This window comes from Equus przewalskii, chromosome 10, assembly GCF_037783145.1.
Source record: "Equus przewalskii isolate Varuska chromosome 10, EquPr2, whole genome shotgun sequence".
In the NCBI taxonomy this organism is placed as follows: Eukaryota; Metazoa; Chordata; class Mammalia; order Perissodactyla; family Equidae; genus Equus; species Equus przewalskii.
The window spans coordinates 15,453,220-15,476,231 of NC_091840.1; the positions used below are offsets into that span (position 1 = coordinate 15,453,220).

Below are 23,012 nucleotides of genomic sequence, written 5' to 3' on the forward strand. Positions count from 1 at the left end.
GATGGTCCTGACAAGATCCCTGCCTTTGGGGGCAACTCTAGACAGAACAGAGAAAAGTGGCAGGAGGGGGTAGGAGTGACACCGCTGGGGGTGGGGCTCAGAGAAGGCTCCCAGGGGGAAGCATAGCCAGAGGGGATTGGACCTTACAGAGAGGACTCGAAAGGCTCCCTCCAGGTGATGGGAGAGAGATACATGAGATACATCAAAAGGAAAAGAAAAATCTGAGCCCCGAGGCCTCTGAGAGCAGGTAGAGAAGGGAGGGGACGGAGGAGGGGCATGTCAACAACCACGGTACAGGTTATACAAACCTTTGGTTCCTTGAGTCCTCTTATAGGGTGGGCTCAGGCTCAGAGGGTCCTGTCACTTACCCGGGGCACGTAGTTAGTGAGTTGCCAGGGCTGTGTCCACTGGCCAAGGGCCCCGCTCCCTGGGGAGGAGCTGTCGCTAGTGCAGGGCTGGGACGGGGCAGAGGTCGCTCCTGAGACCTGGGGGGCAGCTGGGTTCCCGTGGACAGCCCCGGGCTGGGAGAGGTGTTGGGCCTCCTGCAGGGGTCCCCAGTTCTGCAGTGGCAGGGACAAGCCACGGCTCCCGTCCCTGTGGCTCCATCAGAAGGTGCATCTGGGGCTGGGGAATCCCAAGTTCCGTCCATTCCACCACCCCTGCCCCAGGCCCTTCATGTGCGCTGGCCCCCATTTTGCCTCATCAGCAACAGCTATTTTTATTCCCCGCAGTTTTCAGTCAACAGCCCTTGTTGGGGGGATGGGATAGCAGGAGGAGCAAGAGGAGCTGGAGGAGCCCACAGGCAGCAGGGGTGGCAGGTGAGCCACTGTACCCCTCAAAGGGCAGGCTGCCCCGCTTCCTGCAGGCCTCCTTGCCCTCTGCCAGGAGCCCTAGCCTAAATGGAAAGTGCAAAACCACAATAGTCACTGGACCCCACTCTGTTTTTGAACTGGTTTGTGAAACCAGGTGCCCCCCCAGCATCACCAGGTAGGTGCTACAAGGTCATGGTCCAGTTTAGACTGGGGTGGCAAGATAGCTTAGTGGTTAAGAGCCAAAGTCTCTTTCGAGAGCCCCCAGGATGAGCCTCCAGCCCCAGTTTACTACGCAAACAACCCCTGACGAGTTCCTTAACTTCTCTGTGCCTCAGTTTCCCTATCTGTTAAATGGAGTGATAACAATATGCTTGGCAAATAGTCAGCTCTCCGTAAGTGTTAATTAGTAGTTAATTATTACGGCTGTTACCAGGCTATGGCTCTGAATAGACGTCTCCTAGTGCAGGTAACAGAAGGAAGGAAGGAGCTCTGAGGAGGTGGGCTGCACGGCAAGACCAGGACAACCTCATCCAGCTCTGGGCGCCACGCGTAGCTGGGAGCACGAGTGTTTTTCTTTCCCAGCTGATCTCCCTCAGGTGATGGAGATCCTTTTATAAAACGGATGGTAGAGCCCCTTCCATGAGGGTCTGCAGTTTGCAAAAGTTGTCCTGAGAAGCCAAAAGAGCAAAGCAGAGGCCCTCCGGCTCACATTTTAGTAGGATTTGCCTGTGACTCTCATCTTTTTTGAGGCTCGTAAGTTCTTGATCAGCCTAATTTTGGAGAAGGCTCTTTTACCAAAGTAGCTGGTGAGAAAACATCCCTGGAGCGGTTTCTGGGGTAAAGCAAAGTTCCCTGAGCCAGTGGCAGGGCCAAGCCGGCGAAAGGGGCAGGACACAGTGCTTCAGCCTATCTTGAGGTTCCAGGTTATAGGCCCGAGTTATGCAGGCAGCTAGAGGCCCACTTGTCCTGGTGCTGGTGACCACGACCCCAACTCCTAGGGCCTGGCAGGGGCCTGGAGCCCCAGTGGGGAGAGCGCAAAGTCTACCCTGCCCCGATGGTTAGGGGTTGGTGGAGAGAATGGGGGCCCAGGTCGGCCCTGGAATTCTCTAGGCCCAGTATCAGGTTCAAACAGTCCTCTTGTTGGCCTCTTTGTGGACCCAAGGCAGGAAAAAGGCCTGTCTGCTGCGGTCTGGGAGGGGCGAGGGGGCGGGGCCAAGAGAGAAGAGAACAGAGGAAGGCGTCTCTGGCGTGGACCAGGGTGGACCCTAGGTTGGAGCAGGCAGGGTGAGGGGAGGCAGCCCACTGGGCAGGGGGTGGATCTGCCCACGAGCCAGGGAGGTGGGCCTAGGCGCAGAAGGGGGTGTGCATGCACAAACTGGAGGGGGCGCATCCATAAAGCCACGGTCACCATGCTTGGGGGCTCCCTAGAAAGAGCTGAGCCAGCAGAGGGCAGGCAGCCCCAGGCCTGGATAGAACTAATCAGCTCCCCCACTCCCCCCAGCCCCCTACCCCGACGCCTTGGAGCAGCTGGGAAATGACTCATAGAAGCAATGAGTGAGTGTGTGTGTGGGTGTGTAAGACTGGGTTGCAGAGGGAGTTGGGGAGTATGTAAGGATTGATTGGTACAAATAAAAACCAAACCTCAAGGAGGGCTCTTTAACAAACTATTGACCTGTGTTCCCACCGCCTACAACTCCCAACACGAGGCCTCAGGAGGCCTAAGCCCCATCCTGCCAGGGCCTGTCAGAGGCCCACCCCAGCCCACGCTTTTCAGGGGCCTGGCCCAAGGCCTCTGGTCTGCCCTTTAAAGAAGACAGACAGGTAAGGGTCAGGCCAGGCTAGGGGACAACCTGGAAAAGACCTCAACTTGGGCGTGCCCTGTGCTGGGGGAGGACAGCCATGCCCAGCCCAGTCCCCCAAAGGGCTGGAGGGAGGTGGTGTTTGTAGTAGTAGGCACGTGGATTTGGCATCAGAGAGCTGCGTTCAAATCATGGCTCTGCCACTTGTCAGCTGGGATGACGAATGTGAAGCACTCGCAACAGCACCTGGCACGCAGTAAGCACCAAATGAATATCTGTGACTTTTTATCAAGAAACATTTCTTAAGCCTCCACCTCATGGGTCTGCACACATCAGCACAATGGGTAGATGCACCGAGACTTTGGGGCCAGAAGAACCAAGCCCTTCTCACTTCAGAGACTCTTTTCCGAGCTGACGGAGGCCTGGAATTCTACATCTGGAGATCAGATAAATTCTTTTGATTTAAGGCTCAGTCTTGGGAGGGGAAATCCACTCTCAGGCCTTTGCTTCTGGAAAGAGAGCCTTCCAAAGGCTGAGCTGAGCTGAGAGGGGTCAGCAGCAAGGGGGCACAATTCACAAAACCCAAACACAGCCCATTTCTGGGGTTTTATTTCGTCAGGGCCCTAGCTAACCAGAAGCACTCTGGGTGGAGGAAAAGGGTCAGGTTTGGGAGGAGAAGGCAGGCTGGGGAAAAAGTAACGGATGTTCTTAAAGGGCCTTTGAGGACTGGCAGAGAACAGAGCTGATCGTGGGGGGAAGGGCTGCCAATTTTTCTTGAACAGGAAGCCAATCTTGGCATACAGTAGGTGCAAAGTAAATGTGGCCACCACTATCATTCTCACCCCGTAGGTTGGTTGAATCAGCTGCCTAAAAAAGAGAGGCTTGTTTTGATCCAGCGAGTCCCACATGGAAAATGCAATCAGCATTAGCCCACCCCTCGCCCAGGAGCATGCCCATGTGACCCTGATTGTTTCCGGAACTCTCCGGGCTCCTGAATGTCCGGAGGTTTCTGCACTAGGCTCTGGGCTCCAGGCCACCTTCCAAGACTTCTTGGAGCCGATTTCCTGTGCAGAAAGTGTCAGACCAGGAGGGGAGGGCCACCTGGGGTGACTTCCTCTAGGCCTCTGGCTGCCAAGGCTGAGGTCCTAAGGGCTGGCAGAGAAACAACACAGCTACCCCCTTCCCATCCCCACCCCCGCCTGCCCTGGCTGAGAAAAAGCTGTGACTTGAGATTTACAACTAGGGGGATGTGGATCCATTTTGCGTTCTTGGAGCTGGGACGCAGCAGGAATGCAGGAATTTGGGAAGTAGGCCACCCGGATGCCCGGTGCTGTCTTTGGCCAGGACAGAAAAACTTTGATCTGTTTCAGCATCCCAGAAAGTTTTGAGTCTGAGCTCCCACTGAAGGTGAAGCTGGAGGAGGGAGCTCCACTGGCCGCATGCATCTCTGGGTAATTTTGTTCCCAATGTGCAGAGAAACAAAACAGCCTGACCCTGGACTGTAGCTTTGCTGGAGATGAAGGGCATGCTTAGTTGGCAAGAGGGATGGTGACTGGGGCCTGAGCAAGGCCGGCAAGCTACTCACCATCTCTGTGTCCTTGGGAATGTGCACTAGAGTGAACAGGGAAGGCTGTGAGGGGCAGATCACATCCATTCACAATCTTCTAGGAGAGTGTCTCACAGCAGCTTTTCTGTCTGAGGCTGGTGGGGCAAGGATGACGCTTCTCAGGGGATTCCAATGTAAGGCAGCTAGCTGAGTTTCTGGATGTTTGAAGGACCCTCCTTGAAAGCTTAGGTGTCCCAGGAGAGAAGGTTCTAAAAGTATATGGTAGTGGGAGGTGGGGTAGGGGGGTGTCTGTCCTGAGCCTTGTTTGGCCAATAATTTGGGACAATCAGAATCACAGACACCCTATTGTAAGGGATGGCCTTGAACTGAGAGGGAAAATCAAGATCCAAGAGCCTTCACAAAAGACTGAAGGTGGGGCCGGCCTGGTGGCGCAGCGGTTAAGTTCACACGTCCCACTTCTCGGCTGCCCGGGGTTCGCCGGTGCGGATCCCAGGTGCGGACATGGCACCACTTGGCAAAAGCCATGCTGTGGTAGGCGTCCCACATATAAAGTAGAGGAAGATGGGCATGGATGTTAGCTCAGGGCCAGTTTTCCTCAGCAAAAAGAGGAGGATTGGCAGTAGTTAGCTCAGGACTAATCTTCCTCAAAAAAAAAAAAAAAAGGCAAGAGCACAATGAACAAGGGGAACTTAACCAGAGGTAGTTGTAAAATAACCTTGCATCCTGAAACCTTGTTATAATGATTAATTCCAGGAGTTGGGTTTTATTTTATGCCTTTTTTTTGGTGAGGAAGTTTGGCCCTGATCTAACATCTGTTGCCAATCTTCCTCTTTTTTTTTTTTTTCTCCCCAAAGCCCCAGTACGTAGCTGGACATCCTAGTTGCAGGTTGTTCTAGTTCCTCTATGTGGGACACCACCACAGCATGGCTTGATGAGCAGTGCTAGGTCCGCACCCAGGATCCGAACTGGGAACCCTGGACCACCGAAGTGGAGCACACGAACTTACCCACTCAGGCATGGGGCCGGCCCCTCCAGGAGTTTTTCTGTTGATTTTGTACATAGATAATCACGTCATCTGTGAACAAAGACCATTTTATTTCTTCCTTCCCAATCCCCATCAGGATACATTTATTTTCTTTTCTTGTCTTATTGTGTTAGCTAGGACTTCCAGTATGACGTTGAAAAAGAGTGGTGAGAGGCGACATCCATGCCTTGTTCCTGATCTTAGTGGGAAAGCTTCTAGTTTCTCTCCATTAAGTATTATGTTGGCTGTAGGGTTTTTGTAAATATTCTTTATCAAATTGAGGAAGGTCCCTCTATTCCTAGTTTGCTGAAAGTTGCTATCATGAATGGGTGTTGGATTTTGTCAAATGCTTTTCTTCATCTATTGATATGATCATATAACTTTTCTTCTTTAGCCTATTGATGTGATGGATTACATTAATTGATTTTCTAATATTGAACCTGTTTTGCATACCCGAGATAAATCCCATTTGGTCGTAGTGTGTAATTCTTTTTATACACTGTTGGATTCTATTTGCTAATATTTTGTTGAGGTCTACCTGTATTTAAAGGAGAAAAATCAGTTGCACAATTTATAGGATAGGGAAGATCTAATGTGATCACAGCTCGTGAGGAAAAGATCCAGGGGTGACTGCAAACCGCACCCTCTGAGTGGGCTGCTGAACAGGCACATGCCATCTTGCGATGAACGAATACAAAGCGTGTCCAGGCCAGGGAGAAAAGGCCTCCCTCTGTGGTCAGACTATATCTGGAGTTGGGTGTTCCGATCTGGCAGCCCTACAGAGAGACAGTGCTGGGCTGGACTGGCTCCAGAGAAGAGCAGCCTCGCCCTCCAGTGTCCTTACCCTCGGCTCCCTGCCTGTGGACAGCTGGCCCAGCCTGGCTCCCTGACTCCCAATCTTTCCTCCTCAGCCCCTGCCCTTGTGTGATCACCACTTGCAGGCCCCCAAGACAGCCTGACTTTACCCACCACTTCCGCTCAAACTTCCGTTTCAATGCAGGGTTCCGATGGGGCTTCTCACTTACTAAATGGGCTCTGGCCCTGGTGCCCGGGGAGCTGGCTTGACCTCTTATTTATCACTCTCTAAAATTATCTTATTTGCTTCCCTATTTGTTATCTGCCTCCTCTCTCTGGAATGCAAATTCAATGGGGACAGGGACTTTGCCACTACTATATCCTTGGCTCCCAGAAAAGAGCCTGACATGGAGCAAATGCTCAGGAAATGTTTGTTGAATGAATACATGTGTAATCTGTGGGGAGTTGCTGCTCTTCTCTGGGCCTCAGTTTCCCCATCTGTGAAATGATGGAGTTGGACTTGTTGATCTCTCAGTTCCTTACAACTCCAACATTCTTAAATTCAGTGGGAAGAAGTTGCCTGGAGCCCTCAGGCCCTCAGCCGCCACATCTCAAGAACAGCCTGGGGCTGAAGCTGGAGTCTTATCTCTGACTGGTGGAAGAAGGGTTGGAGCTGTCACATTGGCCCCTTTTAGTCTGAGCTGTGGCTCGATCTGGCAGCTTGTCACCCAGTGCATGATATGGGACATTGCCGGTGTTTGTCCCTGCCAAGAAGTCATCATGCATATATCCCAGATGTCCTTTCATTCCTCCACTGGTGCCCAATGAAAACAACACAGCTTGTCCCATCTATCCTGGACACATTGTAAGGGAGGGCAGAAGGCACATACATGCTGGCCGGTCATGGCCCCACCCAAACCCACTGCCCCTGTGAGGAGCTCTCCAAGGCTGCACGGTGAAGTCCAGACTCCCAGGCCTGCCACTCAAGGCCCTGGCCCAGCTGCCCAGCCTACCTGCCCCAAATCCCCATACAGAATCTGTGCCCCACAGACTGACGCAAGTGTACTTCCCTCTGTCCTGCCTCTGTCTTTGTTCTGGCTGTTCCCTCTCCCTGGAACGTCCTTGCCCTCCATTTCTCTATGTTCATAACTTACTCATCTTTCGAGAGCCAACTGAAAAGCCGCATCTTTCCATCCTGACCTGGAAGTGACCACTCATCCACCTGAACTGCCATAGCACAATCACCTCTCCTCCTTAGGGTGGGCATCGCTTTCTCCTCATATCATAGTTACACGTGCCCGTGTCCACCTTCTCCCCTACTATCAGCTCTCAGAAGGCAGGATGCCCAAATGGTGCATCTTTGTGTCCTACTCAGGGCTAGCTCAGCTTCTGGCTTATGAACAGAATGGCTGGATGGATGGATGAATAATGCATGAAACATATCAGAATTCATTTTATACCTGGAATGGTCTATGTCCAAGGCTTCATCCACTCATTGTTTCAGCAAACACTTATTGAGGGTTTGCTGTGTGCTCAGCACTGGGACTGGCCATAGTGACCTAAACAGACACAGTTCCTGCCCTCTTGGCATTTCAGTCTAGTGGAGGAGACAGACAAATAAATTAGGTAAGTAAACAAGTAATTACAAATTATGATAAATGATGTCAAGGAAAATGCAGGGGCCCATGATAGACAGTAGAGGAGGAAAAAGCCCCTTGGAGAAGGGACATTTGAGCCTACGGGGGAGGGAGGGGGACAGCCATGCGAAGAGGGAGGGGAGCACGGAACCAGGTAAAGGTCTGAAGGCAGGCACAAGCCCAGTGGGCCTGGGGCAGAGGGACAGAGAGAAGAGATCAGGAGAGAGAGGTAGAGAAGTACACAGGGGCTGGATCACCAGGGCCTTGTAGGCCACCATAAGAAGGTTAGCTTTTATTCTAAGCACAACAGGAAGTTACCTAAGAAATTTAAGCTGGAGAAACAGCGCGATTACTTTCTTGTTTTTGAAAGATCGCTGGGTGCTTTGTGGGACTGGTTTGGAGGGGGCAGGGCAAAAGCAGGAAGCAGGAAACAGGCTATTGCAAGAGATTACTGTGGTACGGACCAGAGGAAAAAGGGGAGGTCAGGGAGATTTTGGAGATGGTGTTAACAGAACTTTGGACAGGCTGGATGCAAAAGAGGAGGATAAAGGAGAATTCAAGGAGACGCTCCAATTTTTGACTTGAGCAACTGGATGGATGGTGGTGCCATTTCCTGGGTTGAGGGAGATTGGGTAGAACAGTGGAAGAACACAAATGTTTCATTCCAGATGCTGTCAGTTGGGATGCCTGTTAGCTATCCACTTGGAGTGGTCCAGTAGGCAGTCGAATATGTCAGTCTGGAGTTCAAAAGAGAGGTTTATCATATTCCTATAATGCTATTTACAGTCACAGGAATGATGCCATCCAGACCCAGACTGAGCCCTGAGAAACTTTAGAGATTGGGGCAAGAAAGAGGGACAAGCCAAGGAAATCGAGAAGGAGCAGCCAGAGAGGTAGAAGGGAACCCATGGGTGTGCTCTCACGGAGGCTGAGAGAAAAGAGCATTTCCAGAGGGGGCTGTGGCCAACTGGGTTGAATGCTTCCAAGAGGTTGAGAGGGGTGAAGACAGAAACGTGTTCAGTAGACTTGGCAGCAAGGAGCGTGCTAGTGACTTGACAAAAGCCATTTCTGTTGAGTGCAGGGAATGGAAGCCAGGTTGGAATGGGCTGGAGAGCGAAGGAAAGGTAAGGCGGTAAAGACAGCTGGTGTAGACACTTTCCAAGAAGTTCCTCTGTGAAGAGGAACAGAAAAGTAGGGTAGTAGATGAAGGAGGTATGAGGCCGAGAGGGTAGTTTTTGTTCCCATTGCCATTATTTTTAAGATGGGAGAGCCTGTTCATAGACAGGGAGAGGTTGATGGTGGTAGAGAAAGAAGATAACTAGAGATTGAGGTTGTTGGGAAGGCAAGAGCGGTCGGGGCCTGGACCCAGTGGAAGGCCTGGCCTCTGGTTCTGTTAAAGCAGGATGGAGGCAGAAGGCAGCCTATAGGTAGATTTGACGGTATATGATGGCTCCTATTTTCTCAGTGAAGACTGGGGAAAGTCATCGGCTGGGAGTATCATGGGGAGGAGTGTGGGGAGTTTGTGGAAAGAAGAGAAGGCATGAAATAGTTGTTCTCAAAAGGTGGAAATGTGAGACTACCAGAGAAACCTGCACTTATGGAGTAGAATTGAGGGCAAACCTGGAATTTGTAACCACAACGTCAGCATGAACTGGGCCAGGTCCTGCCTTTGCTCCAGCAACATCCAGCAGCTGACTCAGGAAGAGCACAGCTCGGGGCAGGCAGGCTGGGCTTTCCCCAGGTGAGCGGGTTGGAAGGAGAGAGAAGGCCCGAGCTGAGGGTATTTTCTCGGGAGGGATTATGATGATGACTCTTCTGAGGCTGGACGAGGAGAGACGTGAAGTCAGAGGAATTTGATGGGGAGGGAGAAAGTGCAAGGTCAAAGGACTGAGGGCTTGAAGAGACCCAAGGATTTCAGTAACCGGGCACTTGAGCTCGAGCTGAGAGGTGTGAGGTGGGGGAGGGGAGTGCTGGAAGTGCAGATATTAGAGGAGATACGCTTTCTGGTTCTGATTTAAGTGGAGTGCACTGAAAGGAGAAAGGGGCTAAGATGTAGCATCCCTCTAATTCATTCATTCATGCATTCATTCAGTCAATAACCTTTTATTCAGCATTAGGCACACTGGTGGCACAAAGGAGCGATTCACTCAGCCAGGGTGCCCAGGGAGGGCTTCCTGGAGGCAGTGGCTCTTGTGTAGGTTGAGTCTAGAAGGACAAATTAAAGCTCTCCAGAGAGACAAAAAGGAAGAGAGCTTCAGGAGAACAGACCATAAGCAAAGGCATGGCCATTTGTGAAAATGGAGGTAGTGTTGCCAGAGGGGGGATGCTCGTGGGAAGGCTGTGGACAGCAAGGTGGGGATCAGATCATGCAGGGCCTCGGGAGCCACATGGAGGAGCGTGGATGCACTAATAAGCAGTGGGGAGCCACTGAAGGATTAAGCAGGAAGGTGACATGATCAGATTTGTGATTTTAGAAATGTAGGTGGTGTGTTGGAGAGGAGCCCGGGGGGATGTAGGGAAGCAGGTGGGAGGTTATTGGAGTCGAGCGGGGGAGGCGTGATAAAGCAGCAATAGCCTGGAGGATGGAGAGGTGTGTGAGTGCTGGGAAGGAGCGTCGGCAGGGCTTGGGAACTGACCAGGTGTACCACCAGGGTGCTTTCGGCATCCACCAACCAAAACTGTGCCTCAACTGGCCTAGCCAAGGAGGACGTTTTCCCCTCACATAACAAGACATCCAGACATGAAGTGGCTTCAGGGTTGATGAAGAGAGTAAGAGGAGAGGAATTTAGGTGAAGTGCAAATTTTGAAGAGAGAGATGAGTTCATTTGGGACCAGCTGGGGGACAGCACGAGGATATGGCAAGCTGGCTGTGCCGTCTGTGGGTCTGGAGCTCAGGGGAGAGCTCAGGGACGAGATGTGGGGGCCATGCAGCAGTCTTTAAGTAGACATGTGCCAATGTGCCAGGCACCGGATTCAGTGGTGACCCCCAAACCCTGGGCTGTGAGGAGTCTGGTGGGGGCACAGACACCAGGAGACAATCACACAAGCAGTGTATGAATTACCATTGACCTAAGAGCTTTGAAGGCCGTGGCTGTGCACGAAAGGGAGCCGTGACTTGACTGGTCTGGGGCCATCGGGGAAGTGAGAATAGATGTGGCAAAGCTGTAGAGACCACAGCAAGGAGGTGGGTAGTGATTCTTTCCATGGCAGAAGAGAAGGACGCAAGGGGAGAAGTGCTGCTGTAAAAAGGGGCTGCAGGGGCGGGCCCGGTAGCACAGTGGTTAAGTTTGCACATTCCGCTTCGGTGGCCCGGGGTCCACTGGTTTGGATCCCGGGTGCGGACATGGCACCACTTGGCAAGTCATGCTGTGGCAGGCGTCCCATATATAAAGTAGAGGACGATGGGCATGGATGTTAGCTCAGGGCCAGTCTTCCTCAGCGAAAAGAGGAGCATTGGCAGCAGATGTCAGCTCAGGGCTAATTGTCCTCAAAAAAAAAAAAGGGTGGGGGGCTGCAGACCAGGCAGGAAGGAGGACTCAGAGCAGAGACGGAAAGAGTGGCCAGAGGGGCAGGCCACGTTCTTCTCTCAAGAAGAAAGGCAGTGGCATTGTGAGATGCTTGAGGGAGGGCCAGGAGGGCCGGCTGAGAAGAAACCACTGGGTCTGTCCACTGGGGGCCTCTGGCGACTTGAGTGAGCACAGTTTCCACGAGCACTGGGGCTGGAGCCAGGCTGTTCATCTCTGGCTTTCTGTGGTCCTTGGGCTCCTGTGAAGGGAAGAATGGGCATTTCAGGTCAGGGGATTTGCCAAGTGGGGCCTGTGAACTGGGAGGGTGCCCAGCAGCAGGGTCCCTCCAGGGCCGTCTGGCAGGTCAGCGTCTTCTGTATGGGTGCGTCCATGGGATCGGTGATGGAGATGAAGGGGGCAAGGTGTGTGACAAGTGGTAGGGTACAACTGTGGGGTCTGCATGAAGGGTGGTTTCAGGGTGGGTGTGCACGCCTGTGTGTGTGTAAATGTGTGGGCTCGCGCACACACACTCCCATGCACGCTATGGGGCCAATGAGCAGCTGAGGGACGGGGTCAGCAGGAATGAGCAGAGTCATCCCCGTGGAAACACGACTCCCTGGGTGATGGTAGAGAGCAGCTGGGCAGCCAGGCATAGGGGGCGTGGCCAGCTTTGCCCAATGGCTCCAGGCTCTCCCTGGGCCACCCTCCCCAGCTGTTGACCAAGCCTGAAGAAGTGTCCACACTGGCTGGGGCAGGGACACTCCTTGGGTGTCTGCGCCCGCTGTGAGAGAGCTGCCCTCCAGTGTGGCTCTGGGTGTCTCGGGGGAGTCTGTCCCAGCCCCTGTGGTGGAGGAGTGGCTCTGGGGGCTCTGTCCGTGTGGGACTTGTGGTGGCTGTGTGTGACTGGGCTGCAGTGGTCACCCTGTGTCTGCTTGCTGATGCAGGTCATTCCCCAGGGCCTTTGTGATAAGTGACCCTCTGCCTCCCTTCCACAGGGAATAGGCTCAGGAGGGCTGGGCAGGAGCGGGGAGGCACCAGGAGAGGCCGAGGGACTGGCCCCGGAAACACAGTCCACATAATTCTCTACGGCTCCTGGTGGGTGCCCCTTTATCCACCCAGTTCATGCAGGGACCACCAGCCACAAACAGTCCCTGGGAGCTCTAGTCCTGCCTCCCCACCCCGACGTTGAAACTGTCCTCCTTGTCCCCATGACCTTTCCTGTGTCCTACTCTTCCACATTTGCCTGCAGGCTCTCCTGATGTGGACCCACGCACACAACTTGCATCTTCCTGCTCCAGCTCCCCCTGCCTGCCAAGTGGGTTAGATTCCACAGATCCCATGGGTGGGAGCTGTTGGGACCTTCTGCAGGGCCCAAGGTCCTTCCTTCTTCCCTCTCCCAGCCCAACATCAAGTTTCCCCAGAGCTCAGGACAGCGCACTCCATACCCCACATCTTCCTTTTCCCTTCCCTCCAGGCCACAGATGGCAAATACAGGCAGATGCACCATATTCTCCTTTCTCATGCCCCTGGCAGACATCACTAATCAATCACAGCAGTCTTTCTGCACTGAGTCTGGCTGCAACCTCGATGGTCTTTGCCCACATCTCCAGGCAGCGAATAGCAGCCGAACAAAGTCAGTCCACAAGTTGAAATCCATTTGCCATTCCTGCTTTAGGCTGATCCCACCAGGCCCCTCTTCTTGACCCATCCACTGGGTACCCCTGCACGTTTCACATCTGACTCCTTTCTACCTCACTGTGGGATAGAGGCCATATGGGCATAGCCAGCTGTGGTTCTCTCTGTTCCCGTAGGCTGAAGCCACACAGTTGCCGGAGCTTGGGCCCAGGAGGCGGTTGAGAGCACTGGGGCATTGGGCCCACATCCCTAAGGCTGAAGAGGATCTGGTTGGTTTGCTGTTAGTCCTGAGGGCAGCCAACCCCTTGCTGGGGAGAGTGTGGTGCAGGGCTCAGGGGTGATGCTCTTGTGTCCAGCACCTGTGCAGCAGCAGCGCCTGGGCCTTGCAGGCACATCTCCTAATCCAACAGGGCCTGCACGCCCACCACCCCAGCCTGGCCCCTGGGCAGGCGGGAGGTGAGTAGCAGACAGCAGGCCCCAGCACCCCAGGGACTGCGCACTGCAGCTGCCCCAGCTTCCCGCCACCCTCCTGGCCTGTGAGCCCAGGATGCAAGGATGGCCAACTCGTCTCTGCCCACTCTGGTGCCTCTGGGCCCTGAGAGCCTGCGCCCCTTCACCCGGGAGTCCCTGGCAGCCATAGAACGGCGGGCGTTGGAGGAGGAAGCCCGGCTGCAGCGGAACAAGCAGATGGAGATCCAGGAGACTGAGCGGAAGCCGCGCAGTGATCTGGAGGCTGGCAAGAACCTGCCTCTCATCTATGGGGACCCTCCACCAGAGGTCATCGGCATCCCTCTGGAGGATCTGGACCCCTACTACAGCAACAAGAAGGTCCGGGCCTCGGGGGGTTCTCTCTACCTGTCTGTCCGTTGTTCATCTGTCTGCCTGGCCCTAGGCCTCACAGCTCTCTTCCTGCCTCAGACCTTCATCGTGCTCAACAAGGGCAAGGCCATCTTCCGCTTCTCCGCTACACCTGCTCTCTACATGCTGAGTCCCTTCAGCATCATCAGACGCAGCGCCATCAAGGTGCTCATCCACTCATATCCTGCCTGAGTGGAGTGAGCGCAGCAATGGGGAGAGACAGGGAGGGGTTAGGGATGGGCAAAATGGGGTGCTCTGGGTGAGGAGGCCCTCTATCCACCTCCCCTTCCCACCTGCTCCCTCACTTTCCTTGACCCTCCCCCCAACGCTGTTCAGCATGTTCATCATGATCACCATCTTGACCAACTGCGTGTTCATGACCATGAGTGACCCGCCTCCCTGGTCCAAACATGTGGAGTAAGTCTCCCCCTCCCCTGAGCCCCCCAGTCCTGGAACACAGCCCACCCCAGTTGTCTGCACTCTTGAGGATGCTCAGAGTGACAGTGCTTTTGTCTTCCAGGGAGACACACTGTCACTGTCACCCTCATTGACACTCAAAGCCCCCTGGGGTGGTGCACACTGTCACTCTCACCAATGTCCTCAGACCTCTGGGTGGCATATTTCATTTCTGTGACCCTCCCTCCTGGGAGATCCATCATTACCACTCATACCCCTTCCTGGGTGTGACATGCCTGGTGCTGGCCGGCCCTCTCCCCACCAGGTACACCTTCACAGGAATCTACACCTTTGAATCCCTCATCAAGATGCTGGCCCGAGGCTTCTGCATCGACGATTTCACATTCCTCCGGGATCCCTGGAACTGGCTGGACTTCAGTGTCATCATGATGGCGTGAGCAGGGCCCTGAAGGCATCCTGAGGCTGGGGTGGGTGAGGGGAGGAGGCCAGGCCTCAAGAGGGCAGCTGAGTGGGCTGACCCTCTCAGAGGAGTAGGCTGCAGGGGCTTCAGGTCAGGGGTACAGACAGCGAGCTGCACAATTCTTGGAGCTGCCATTCTCAGGGTGTGGCTTGGAGGCTCTCCCAATGCCCCTCCACACACCATGTACAGCCACACCCAGCAGCCCCAGGCCCACAGGGCCTCATCTGCTGGGAGAACTGGGCTACCCTCACCACCCCACTCCCCAGCAAAGTTCCTAGATTGTCTTTCCCAATTCTCAGGCCCCAGTAGGTACACTGGGGGGTGCCTGACCTGCCCCTCAGCCTCCTGTGGGAACCTCAACTACAAGGATTCCTTGGGAATCCTCATTCTGGGCCTGGAGAAGCCCCAATTTTTGCCCTATGATCTACCCCCTTCTCTGACACAGCCCTCACCCCAATCCCACCCACCTGCAGGTACCTGACAGAGTTTGTGGACTTGGGCAACATCTCAGCCCTGAGAACCTTCCGGGTGCTGCGGGCCCTGAAAACCATCACGGTCATCCCAGGTACTGGCGGGGCAGGGACCCTCTGTGCAGGCCAGCAGGCTTCCCCCCATGCTCAGGCCTGGAACCTGACACTCAAGTTCCAGGAGCCTGACCCAGGGTCACAACACTCCCAGGCTGTGTTTGTGTAGGACCCACGCCAAAGCCTGGACACGGAGGGGGCCCCATGACCACAGAGGAGAAGGGGCCCCATGTGGGAGGATGGGCAGGACATAAGGTGGTTAGAGCACAGACTCTGGAGTCAGACTGCCCGGGTTCAATTCTCACCTCCACCACTTCCTAACTCTGACCTTGTGCAAGTAGCTTAACCTGTCTATGCCTTGGTTTCCTTATCTGTAAATGTGGATAATAACAGTACCGCTCGTTGGGTTGTTATGAGGATTAAATGCCTTAATATCAATAACACGCCTAGAATACTGCCTGGCACGTGCTATGTGTGTTAAATAAAATAAGCAGGCCAGGCAGAGCAGAGACTCCCCCTGAGAGCGACACAAAGGGAATCAGTGATGGAAAGTCCCATCCCTGAGGGCTCAGTAAGGAACATGCCGCACACCCACTGAGCAGCAAGGCCAGGGCCATCCCAAAGTAACGTATCAGGAAGCATGAAGTAAATAGAATCTGGATCATCCAGACCCTCAAAAAAGCATGTGGAGAAACTGGAGATGGTTCATTAAAGGAGAGAAAGATGATCTGAAAAGGGATGGAGAACAGGCTCTGGGGGAGGAGAAAGTTGTTCCGTCTTCTTGCTAGAAAGCCTCCTAGTTCTCTTCTAGTCCAAAGTCCTCATATCACAGCTGAGAAGAGAGACTCAGAGAGACCTGAGAGGGCAGTGCTCACCAAGGCCACTGCACTTTGGCCATTGAGTCAAGACCAAAACACCTTTCCTCGAAGCCATGCTTCCAGCATCCTCGGAGCTTGGGAGGGTTTTTTATAAGGAGGCTGCTGAGCGTCTGTTTTCCATATCAAGATAAGAAAAGCAAATGAACTAATGTTGAAGTGAGAGACGCTATGATTAGGCCCAAGGAAGAAGTTGTAGCTCTTCCATAAATGATGGGAATCCGTCCCTGGAATTCCACAGAGTTCTTTATGCCTTTGTCGGTCCAAAGGGGCAGAATGCAATGACATTGCAAAGTCAGTCTAGAGCTCCTCAGAGTGAACCTGCTGTTCCTTGGGTGTTAACAGGCATTATAAGAAAAAGGGTTCCGTGGTCAAATAAGTTAAGGAACCATGCTATTAAAGTCTCTGCTTCTGTAGGACTTTTCAGAGCCTTTGATAGGATAACCGACCTGACTACTCTCCAAGAACAGAACACAGAGCCGAGTCTTTCCCAAACATTATTGGACCCGTTTTCCTAAGGGCACAGCTAGGGAGATAGTGTTCAGTAGAACACACCTTGGGAGTGCTGACCCGGCGGCACTTATTAAGCTCCACTGTGTGTGCCTGTGTGTTGCTCTGAGTCAGGCAACAGCCCATGAAGTCTTTATAGTCCATTCTTCTAGTGGCCGAGACTCTGTGGCCCTTCGAAGGCTCCGGATTGAGGATGTGATGAGAGAAGGGTGGCTTCTCTGATTTGGGAAGGCTTCAGGGAAGTGGTGCCCCCAATAAGTTAAGCTTTGAAGGAGATGGAGCAGGCAAAGTTTTGGGGGCTGGGGGTGTGTTACCACCCTGCCCTGCCTGCCCCCACACTCCCGCCCGCCATGGTCAGGGCTGAAGACGATTGTGGGGGCCCTGATCCAGTCGGTGAAGAAGCTGTCAGATGTGATGATCCTCACCGTCTTCTGCCTGAGTGTCTTTGCCCTGGTGGGGCTGCAGCTCTTTATGGGAAACCTGCGGCAGAAGTGTGTGCGCTGGCCCCAGCCCTTCAACGACACCAATACTACCTGGTACGGCAATGACACCTGGTACAGCAATGACACGTGGAACAGCAATGACACGTGGAGCAGCAATGACATGTGGAACAGCCATGAGAGCATGGCCAGCAACTATACCTTTGACTGGGATGCCTACATCAATGATGAAGGTAAGAATGGAGGGTGGGGAGGCATGGGGCCTGTACCAGCCCCTAGGGCAGCCCCTTGTGAGAAAAATAGCCTGGGCGGGACCTGAGCTTAAATCCATCACTTACCAGCTTTGGTGACCTCTGACAAGTCAGCTGATCTCCCTGACCCTCAGAATTCTCACCCGTAAAACTGAGAAAACAGTACCTTTCTTAAAGGGTTAGTGTGACCACAAATGCCAAATTGCTTTGAAAATCCTGAAGCTTTCACTATAAGAAGCAATGGTCCAAGCCTATTCCCTAACCTGCATACTCCTTGTTCCCCTCCATCACACTATGTGCTCACACCCTGGCAGGACCACCACCAGGTACCCGCGTACCCACATCCTATTCATATACCCACACTTCACAGGCACACGCACGCAAGACACATGTTCTCATATTGCCACTTTAGCCCACATAGTGCCTTCTGGCAAATTAGAAAAATGTACCGCTTCTTCCCCCTGGCCCCTGGATTCTAGCCCCTACTCACCCCTCAGTCAGGGGTCCTGCGCAGGTACATGGTAGCCCCATGCATACACATACATGTTCTGCCCATCTCGAGTGTACAGCCTCACTAGGCACTGAGCTCACACAACTTGAGCCGAGCTCCCTGCAATGTATATACCCAGAGACCTTGGAACTTTGGGCTGCCCTTAAAGGAGGAGGACGGGGCACTCAGAGAACATCCATTTGGTGTATGTGGCCCACACAGATGTGTCTATAGGTGTGCAATGGGTGCATGGGCCCACGGTGTGTCCATGTGGGTTGACATGTTTCCTTTGTGGCCTCTGACTCTCAAAGGGAACTTCTACTTCCTGGAGGGTGCCAAGGATGCCCTGCTCTGTGGGAACAGCAGTGATGCTGGGTGAGTGATGCTGGGGGATGGAAAAAGGTGCCCCGGGGGTATCAGAAGATAGGGGCTGATTAGGGACAAGGCCCTGGGGTAGATGGGAATGTAAGGAAAACCCATGGGCATAGATGGAACACTTTCCTGTTTTCGGGACACAGACAAGACAGAAGGATTTTTTTTCCCTTGGGGTCCCTCCATCTGTCCCCCAGCTGGAGGTATCTCTCCCTAAAACCAGCACCCATCCTATCCTCAGGCACTGCCCCGAGGGTTACAAGTGCATCAAGACTGGGCGGAACCCCAACTACGGCTACACCAGTTACGACACCTTCAGCTGGGCCTTCCTGGCTCTCTTCCGCCTCATGACACAGGACTATTGGGAGAACCTCTTCCAGCTGGTACAGCTGCCCACCCCTTGCCCCTCAGCCCTACAACCATTTCCCTCCATCTTCCAGCCTCTTTAGTGCCTGCGGGCCGCCCACCAGGGCCATCTCCTCCATGGGACCCCCTCAGTGCCCTACGTGTGGTTCTTGGAGCACTCTGACACTGGGCACTTGCCCAGATCTGAGCCACAGACTTCTCTTCCTTCTCCACCTTTGCCTTAAGATCTGAGATCTGGGCCTGGCACACCCTCCCCAGGCCTCATGGTAACCAGGAGGGCAGCTCAGAAATTCAACTCTGCCCATACTCAGTTATTTAGCTTCTACTGTTTGCAGGGCAGACAGGTTGAGAGTGGAGCGACAGTGCCTTCTGGTCCCTGGTGGTGTTTCTAATACTGACGATGTTAATAATAATAATAATAACGATAATAGTAGTAGTGTAGTGGTAACTACTATGTGTTGAGCTCTTACTAGATGCCAGGCACTGTAGTAAAGCTAAGAGTCCAGCCGACCCCAAAGCCCATATTCGCCATTTTTTTATCCTGGCTGTCTGATCTCAGGATGTTAGGCTGGGGTCCTCAGGGCTCTCTGAGCCAAGAGACCAGGAAAGTCTGGGTCCCAAGGATATATTATAAAGCTTCCCAGAATGTGGCTTCAAGTGCCAAGGATGGCCATACTCGGCCTCAAAGGTCCTCAAAACACCAGGCTCTGTGAGGGACCCTCTCTGTTGACCTATTTGGACAATGAGTATGTGGGGGGCGGGGAAGGAGTCCAGGTGCCATGTGACACTTCCTCTCCTTCTCCCCCAACTCCCAGACCCTTCGAGCAGCCGGCAAGACCTACATGATCTTCTTTGTGGTGATCATTTTCCTGGGCTCCTTCTACCTCATCAATCTGATCCTGGCAGTGGTAGCCATGGCGTACGCGGAGCAGAATGAGGCCACCCTGGCTGAGGATCAGGAGAAAGAAGAGGAGTTTCAGCAGATGATGGAGAAATTCAAAAAGCAGCAGGAGGAGCTGGAGAAGGTCTGGACTCAGGGAGCAGAGGCGAAGGATTCAGGGATCTCCCTGCCCCTCAGCCTGGGTTCTCCTGGGCAGGCTGAGGGTGAGGGAGATGCATGGGGTAGAGATGAGAGGCACGGGGAGCTGAATGCCCCAGGCTGGGGCCTTTGGTGGGATGGGAGGCATCCAAGCAGTAGAAAGAGTATTTTGCAGCTCTGTGCCTCAGTTTCCCCATATGTAACAAGGACTCCAGAGTAGTTAAACCTGAAGTAGCCTTCCAGCTCAAATATCTGTGGTTTTAAGATTCTTTCTGGGCAGCACATGGGTCCATGTTGAGGGAGAGGCGGGTCCCCACGAGGCCCCAGGGAGCAGCTGCCCATTTTCTCATCATCTCATAAAGCACAAGGTCAGTCAGGGCTTCAGAAAGTAGAGGTTCTTCAGGGATGAGGGTCGTCAGTCACTTTGGTTCCTTCCCTGTCACCCCCACCACCAGCGAAGTTGCTCCTTCCGCTAGGCTCAGTGCAGGCCAAGAAGGGGCCCCGTACTAAAGGACACAGGAGGAAGCTCTAAGAGTTCATTAGTCCATTCCCGTGGCTTGGAGAAGGACTTCACGCCCATCACCCTTGCTGGTCCCACAGGCCAAGGCTGATCAGGCTTTGGAAGGTGGGGAGGCAGGCGGGGACCCAGCCCACAGCAAAGACTGTAACGGCAGCCTGGACACATCACCAGGGGAGAAGGGGCCCCCAAGGCAGAGCTGCAGCGCAGACAGCGGCGTCTCAGATGCTATGGAAGGTGAGTGCCGACACCTCCATACCCACCCTACTCTGCCTGTCCCGCCCATCAGGCCACGCAGGCTCCTGCGGGGCGGGGAGGGACCTGGCGGGGCTTCGGGAGGGCAGTAACTTAATATTGGCATCGAAGAAATGGTTGTGATAAATATAGCCCTAGCTTAACCTGGCCCAGTTCTGGCTGCAAGGCAGGGCTGCTGTGGGAACTGGGGGCTTCCGGGAGGGCCCTGGGGGCTGCCAAGGCAACAAGGAAGGACCGGAAAATAATATTAACCAGAAAGGCCTAATCTTCCGGAAACTGGAGATCTGACTCCTCAGATGTCTTCTGGGTAAAAGTGAAAGGTTAAAGGTCAACCTCTGCCCAGGTAGAGTCACAGACTCTCCCAAATCCCCGTACTACCTCTGAGTCACAGGAGGAGAATAAGGATGAGGTAATGAGGGGAAGTGGACAGACACACACACGGATGGATGGATGGATGGATGGGTTGAAAAGTTATTGGATGGAAAGGGGCCGAGGGGTGTATGGATGGATGGATGAGGGGGAGGGAGGAAGAAAGGAAATCTGACATAGAAGAGATCTGGTCCCCTCCCCAGGCGTCCTGCCTCATGCCAGGGAGGACTTGGAGACCCTAGAGGACTTTGCAAACCTCTGGAGGGCACCTTGTATGACCAGCATCCAGGTGTCTGTGTGCCTATCCAGAGAATGCCCCAGGGAATGACGGACAGAGCTGGCGGAAGAGGTCACTCAGCGCTGCCCTTGCTGGGACCGTTGTGAGAAGTTTGGGACCTCAGACACTGTTTGAGTCACCTGCAGTAGCACCGGGTTGAGGCTGGGGGTGTTAGAGTAGAATCTGCAGCCTTTGAGTGGGGTCCAGTTTGCTAATTCCTGGGTGGCAGTGAGGGTCAACCTCCCCCACCCCTGGGGTGTCCCAATCATGCACTCAAACTCAGTCCTTCATGGAGCTGTTCCCCACTCCAGCCCCTTTCCTCATCTATGCGATGGGGACTCTGAGAGTACTTACCTCATACCTTTCTGGTGGTAATTGAATGAGATCATGCCTAGGCTGAGGACTCCCACAGGCAGCAGAGGCCAGGAAGGCCAGGAGGAGCAGCTTCATCCACGGGCCTTACAGACCCCAGGGCTTTAGAGTTGGGGTAGCAAAAACAGGGAGTGTTTCCAGAAAGCCACTCTGGTGGGAAAGGATGGACTGGCTGGGGACAGTCTGGAGGGGCTGGCATTACTGGCAGTGGGAGGAAGAACCCTCAGGGGGATCTCAGTCTGCTCCCACATGGCAGTGGCCAGCAGCAGGGAGAACTGAGACCAACCCCCTGCGTGGCCTCTTGCCTCTCCCTGGGGACATGATGGCGGCCACGGGTCACCAGCAGGGGTGGGAGTCACTGAGGGCAAGGCTCTATGGGGTGTGTCAGGAAGGCGGAGCTGGAAGTGGAGCATCGAGAGAAAGGGCTTGGGGTAAATCTCCCTGAGGGGGTGGGCTTTGGCGGGTGAGAGCACTAAGGGGCAGGGGTGGTAGGGGCGGGGCATTGAGGGGTGGAGTCACCTGGGCGGGGACTGGAGGGAGCCGCACTGAGAGGCGGGGCTTGGAATAGTCCTTGCTGAGGGGATAGAGTTTGAGATGTGGAGCGCTAAGGGACAGAGCTTGAAAAGTGGGACCAGAGATCTAGATGGAGAAAGGAGCGTGTGAGGGGGATCCTCATCAGGTGTCTGTTTCCACCCTACTCCCAGAGCTGGAAGAGGCCCACCAGAAGTGCCCGCCATGGTGGTACAAGTGTGCCCACAAAGTGCTCATATGGAACTGCTGCACCCCATGGGTGAAGTTCAAGAACATCATCCACTTGATCGTCATGGATCCCTTTGTGGACCTGGGCATCACCATCTGCATCGTACTCAACACCCTCTTCATGGCCATGGAACATTACCCCATGACGGAGCACTTTGACAAAGTGCTCACCGTGGGCAACCTGGTAGGGAGGGGACAAGAGACAGGTGTCATTCCAGGACAGCACAAGAGAGGGGCCACAGGGCCTGATGGAGTCATCTGGGCTGTGTGGAAATGCAGGACACTATTGGGGGACATATGGGGACAGGCTGCGGTTATTTACCCAGCGCATGGGGGGAATGGTTGATTTGTAAGGGAGGTGCATGGGTTGATCTATGAGATGTGGATCTGAGTTTCAGCATATTGGAGGGCAGAGAGAGTGGGGATGAGGTGCTGGGCTTCTTAAGATCAGGACTCCTAGGAGTCTGGGATCCAGGTCATGCCCTGGAGGCAAGGTTGGGGAGTCTGGGCATGGAGGTAGAGGTGAGGGTGGCTGGGTGACAAATCTCTCCACTTTCAGAGGTTGTTGTGGGCCTAAGAGGGACCAAGGCACTGGAAGTGGAGCACAGAACCAGGGGCACCCAGGCCCAAGAGGCCCCAGCTCACCCTAGAGGCCCCAGGGCATATCCCCCACCCCTCAGCCCCGCTGCCTGCTACCATTTCTCCAGCATGGCCAGGCCAGCTCCTCTCTCTGGCCCTTCCTGCTCCACTATTGTTGACACACACTGATCCGCCTGCTTATCCCTGCCCATTAGGAGCATTATCACCTCGTTGCCAGCCCTGGTGGAGCCTGACAAAGGGAAAAAGCCGCCTCCTCCTGCAGCCCTGCCCCACCCTTTCCAATTCCCTTCACAGTTTTTCCAGGAAAATGGGCGAGATGCTACCCCTACTCCAAGGGTGAGGGGAGCCCAGGGAGAGTAAGATTTGGGGCCTGCAGTAGGACAAGGACTGGGTGGGTGGCATGGGAATCAGACCCTGGATTCAGCCTGCAAGGAAGGCAGCTCCTCTGTCCCATGGAGATGCCCGAGGCAGCCGTGGCCAGGCTGG

At 54.1% G+C, this 23,012-nt stretch overlaps 1 protein-coding gene across 3 annotated transcripts in view; it reads left to right on the top strand.

Annotated features, from left to right (window-relative positions):
* Positions 1-23,012, top strand: part of SCN4A (sodium voltage-gated channel alpha subunit 4) — a 45,116-nt gene that overhangs the window by 2,210 nt on the left and 19,894 nt on the right. Inside the window, exons 2-13 of one of the 3 annotated variants that reach the window (XM_070561624.1) lie at positions 12,136-12,235; positions 12,952-13,603; positions 13,694-13,812; positions 13,961-14,050; positions 14,355-14,483; positions 14,984-15,075; positions 16,778-17,092; positions 17,912-17,975; positions 18,214-18,355; positions 19,154-19,363; positions 19,978-20,131; positions 21,872-22,110. In XM_070561624.1, coding sequence (XP_070417725.1) covers positions 13,331-13,603; positions 13,694-13,812; positions 13,961-14,050; positions 14,355-14,483; positions 14,984-15,075; positions 16,778-17,092; positions 17,912-17,975; positions 18,214-18,355; positions 19,154-19,363; positions 19,978-20,131; positions 21,872-22,110 — 1,827 coding nt within the window. In that variant the 5' untranslated portion in view covers positions 12,136-12,235; positions 12,952-13,330. Of the gene's footprint in view, positions 1-12,135; positions 12,236-12,951; positions 13,604-13,693; positions 13,813-13,959; positions 14,051-14,354; positions 14,484-14,983; positions 15,076-16,777; positions 17,093-17,911; positions 17,976-18,213; positions 18,356-19,153; positions 19,364-19,977; positions 20,132-21,871; positions 22,111-23,012 lie in introns of all 3 variants that reach the window. The other 2 variants (XM_070561623.1, XM_070561625.1) reach the window with 2 other exon arrangements.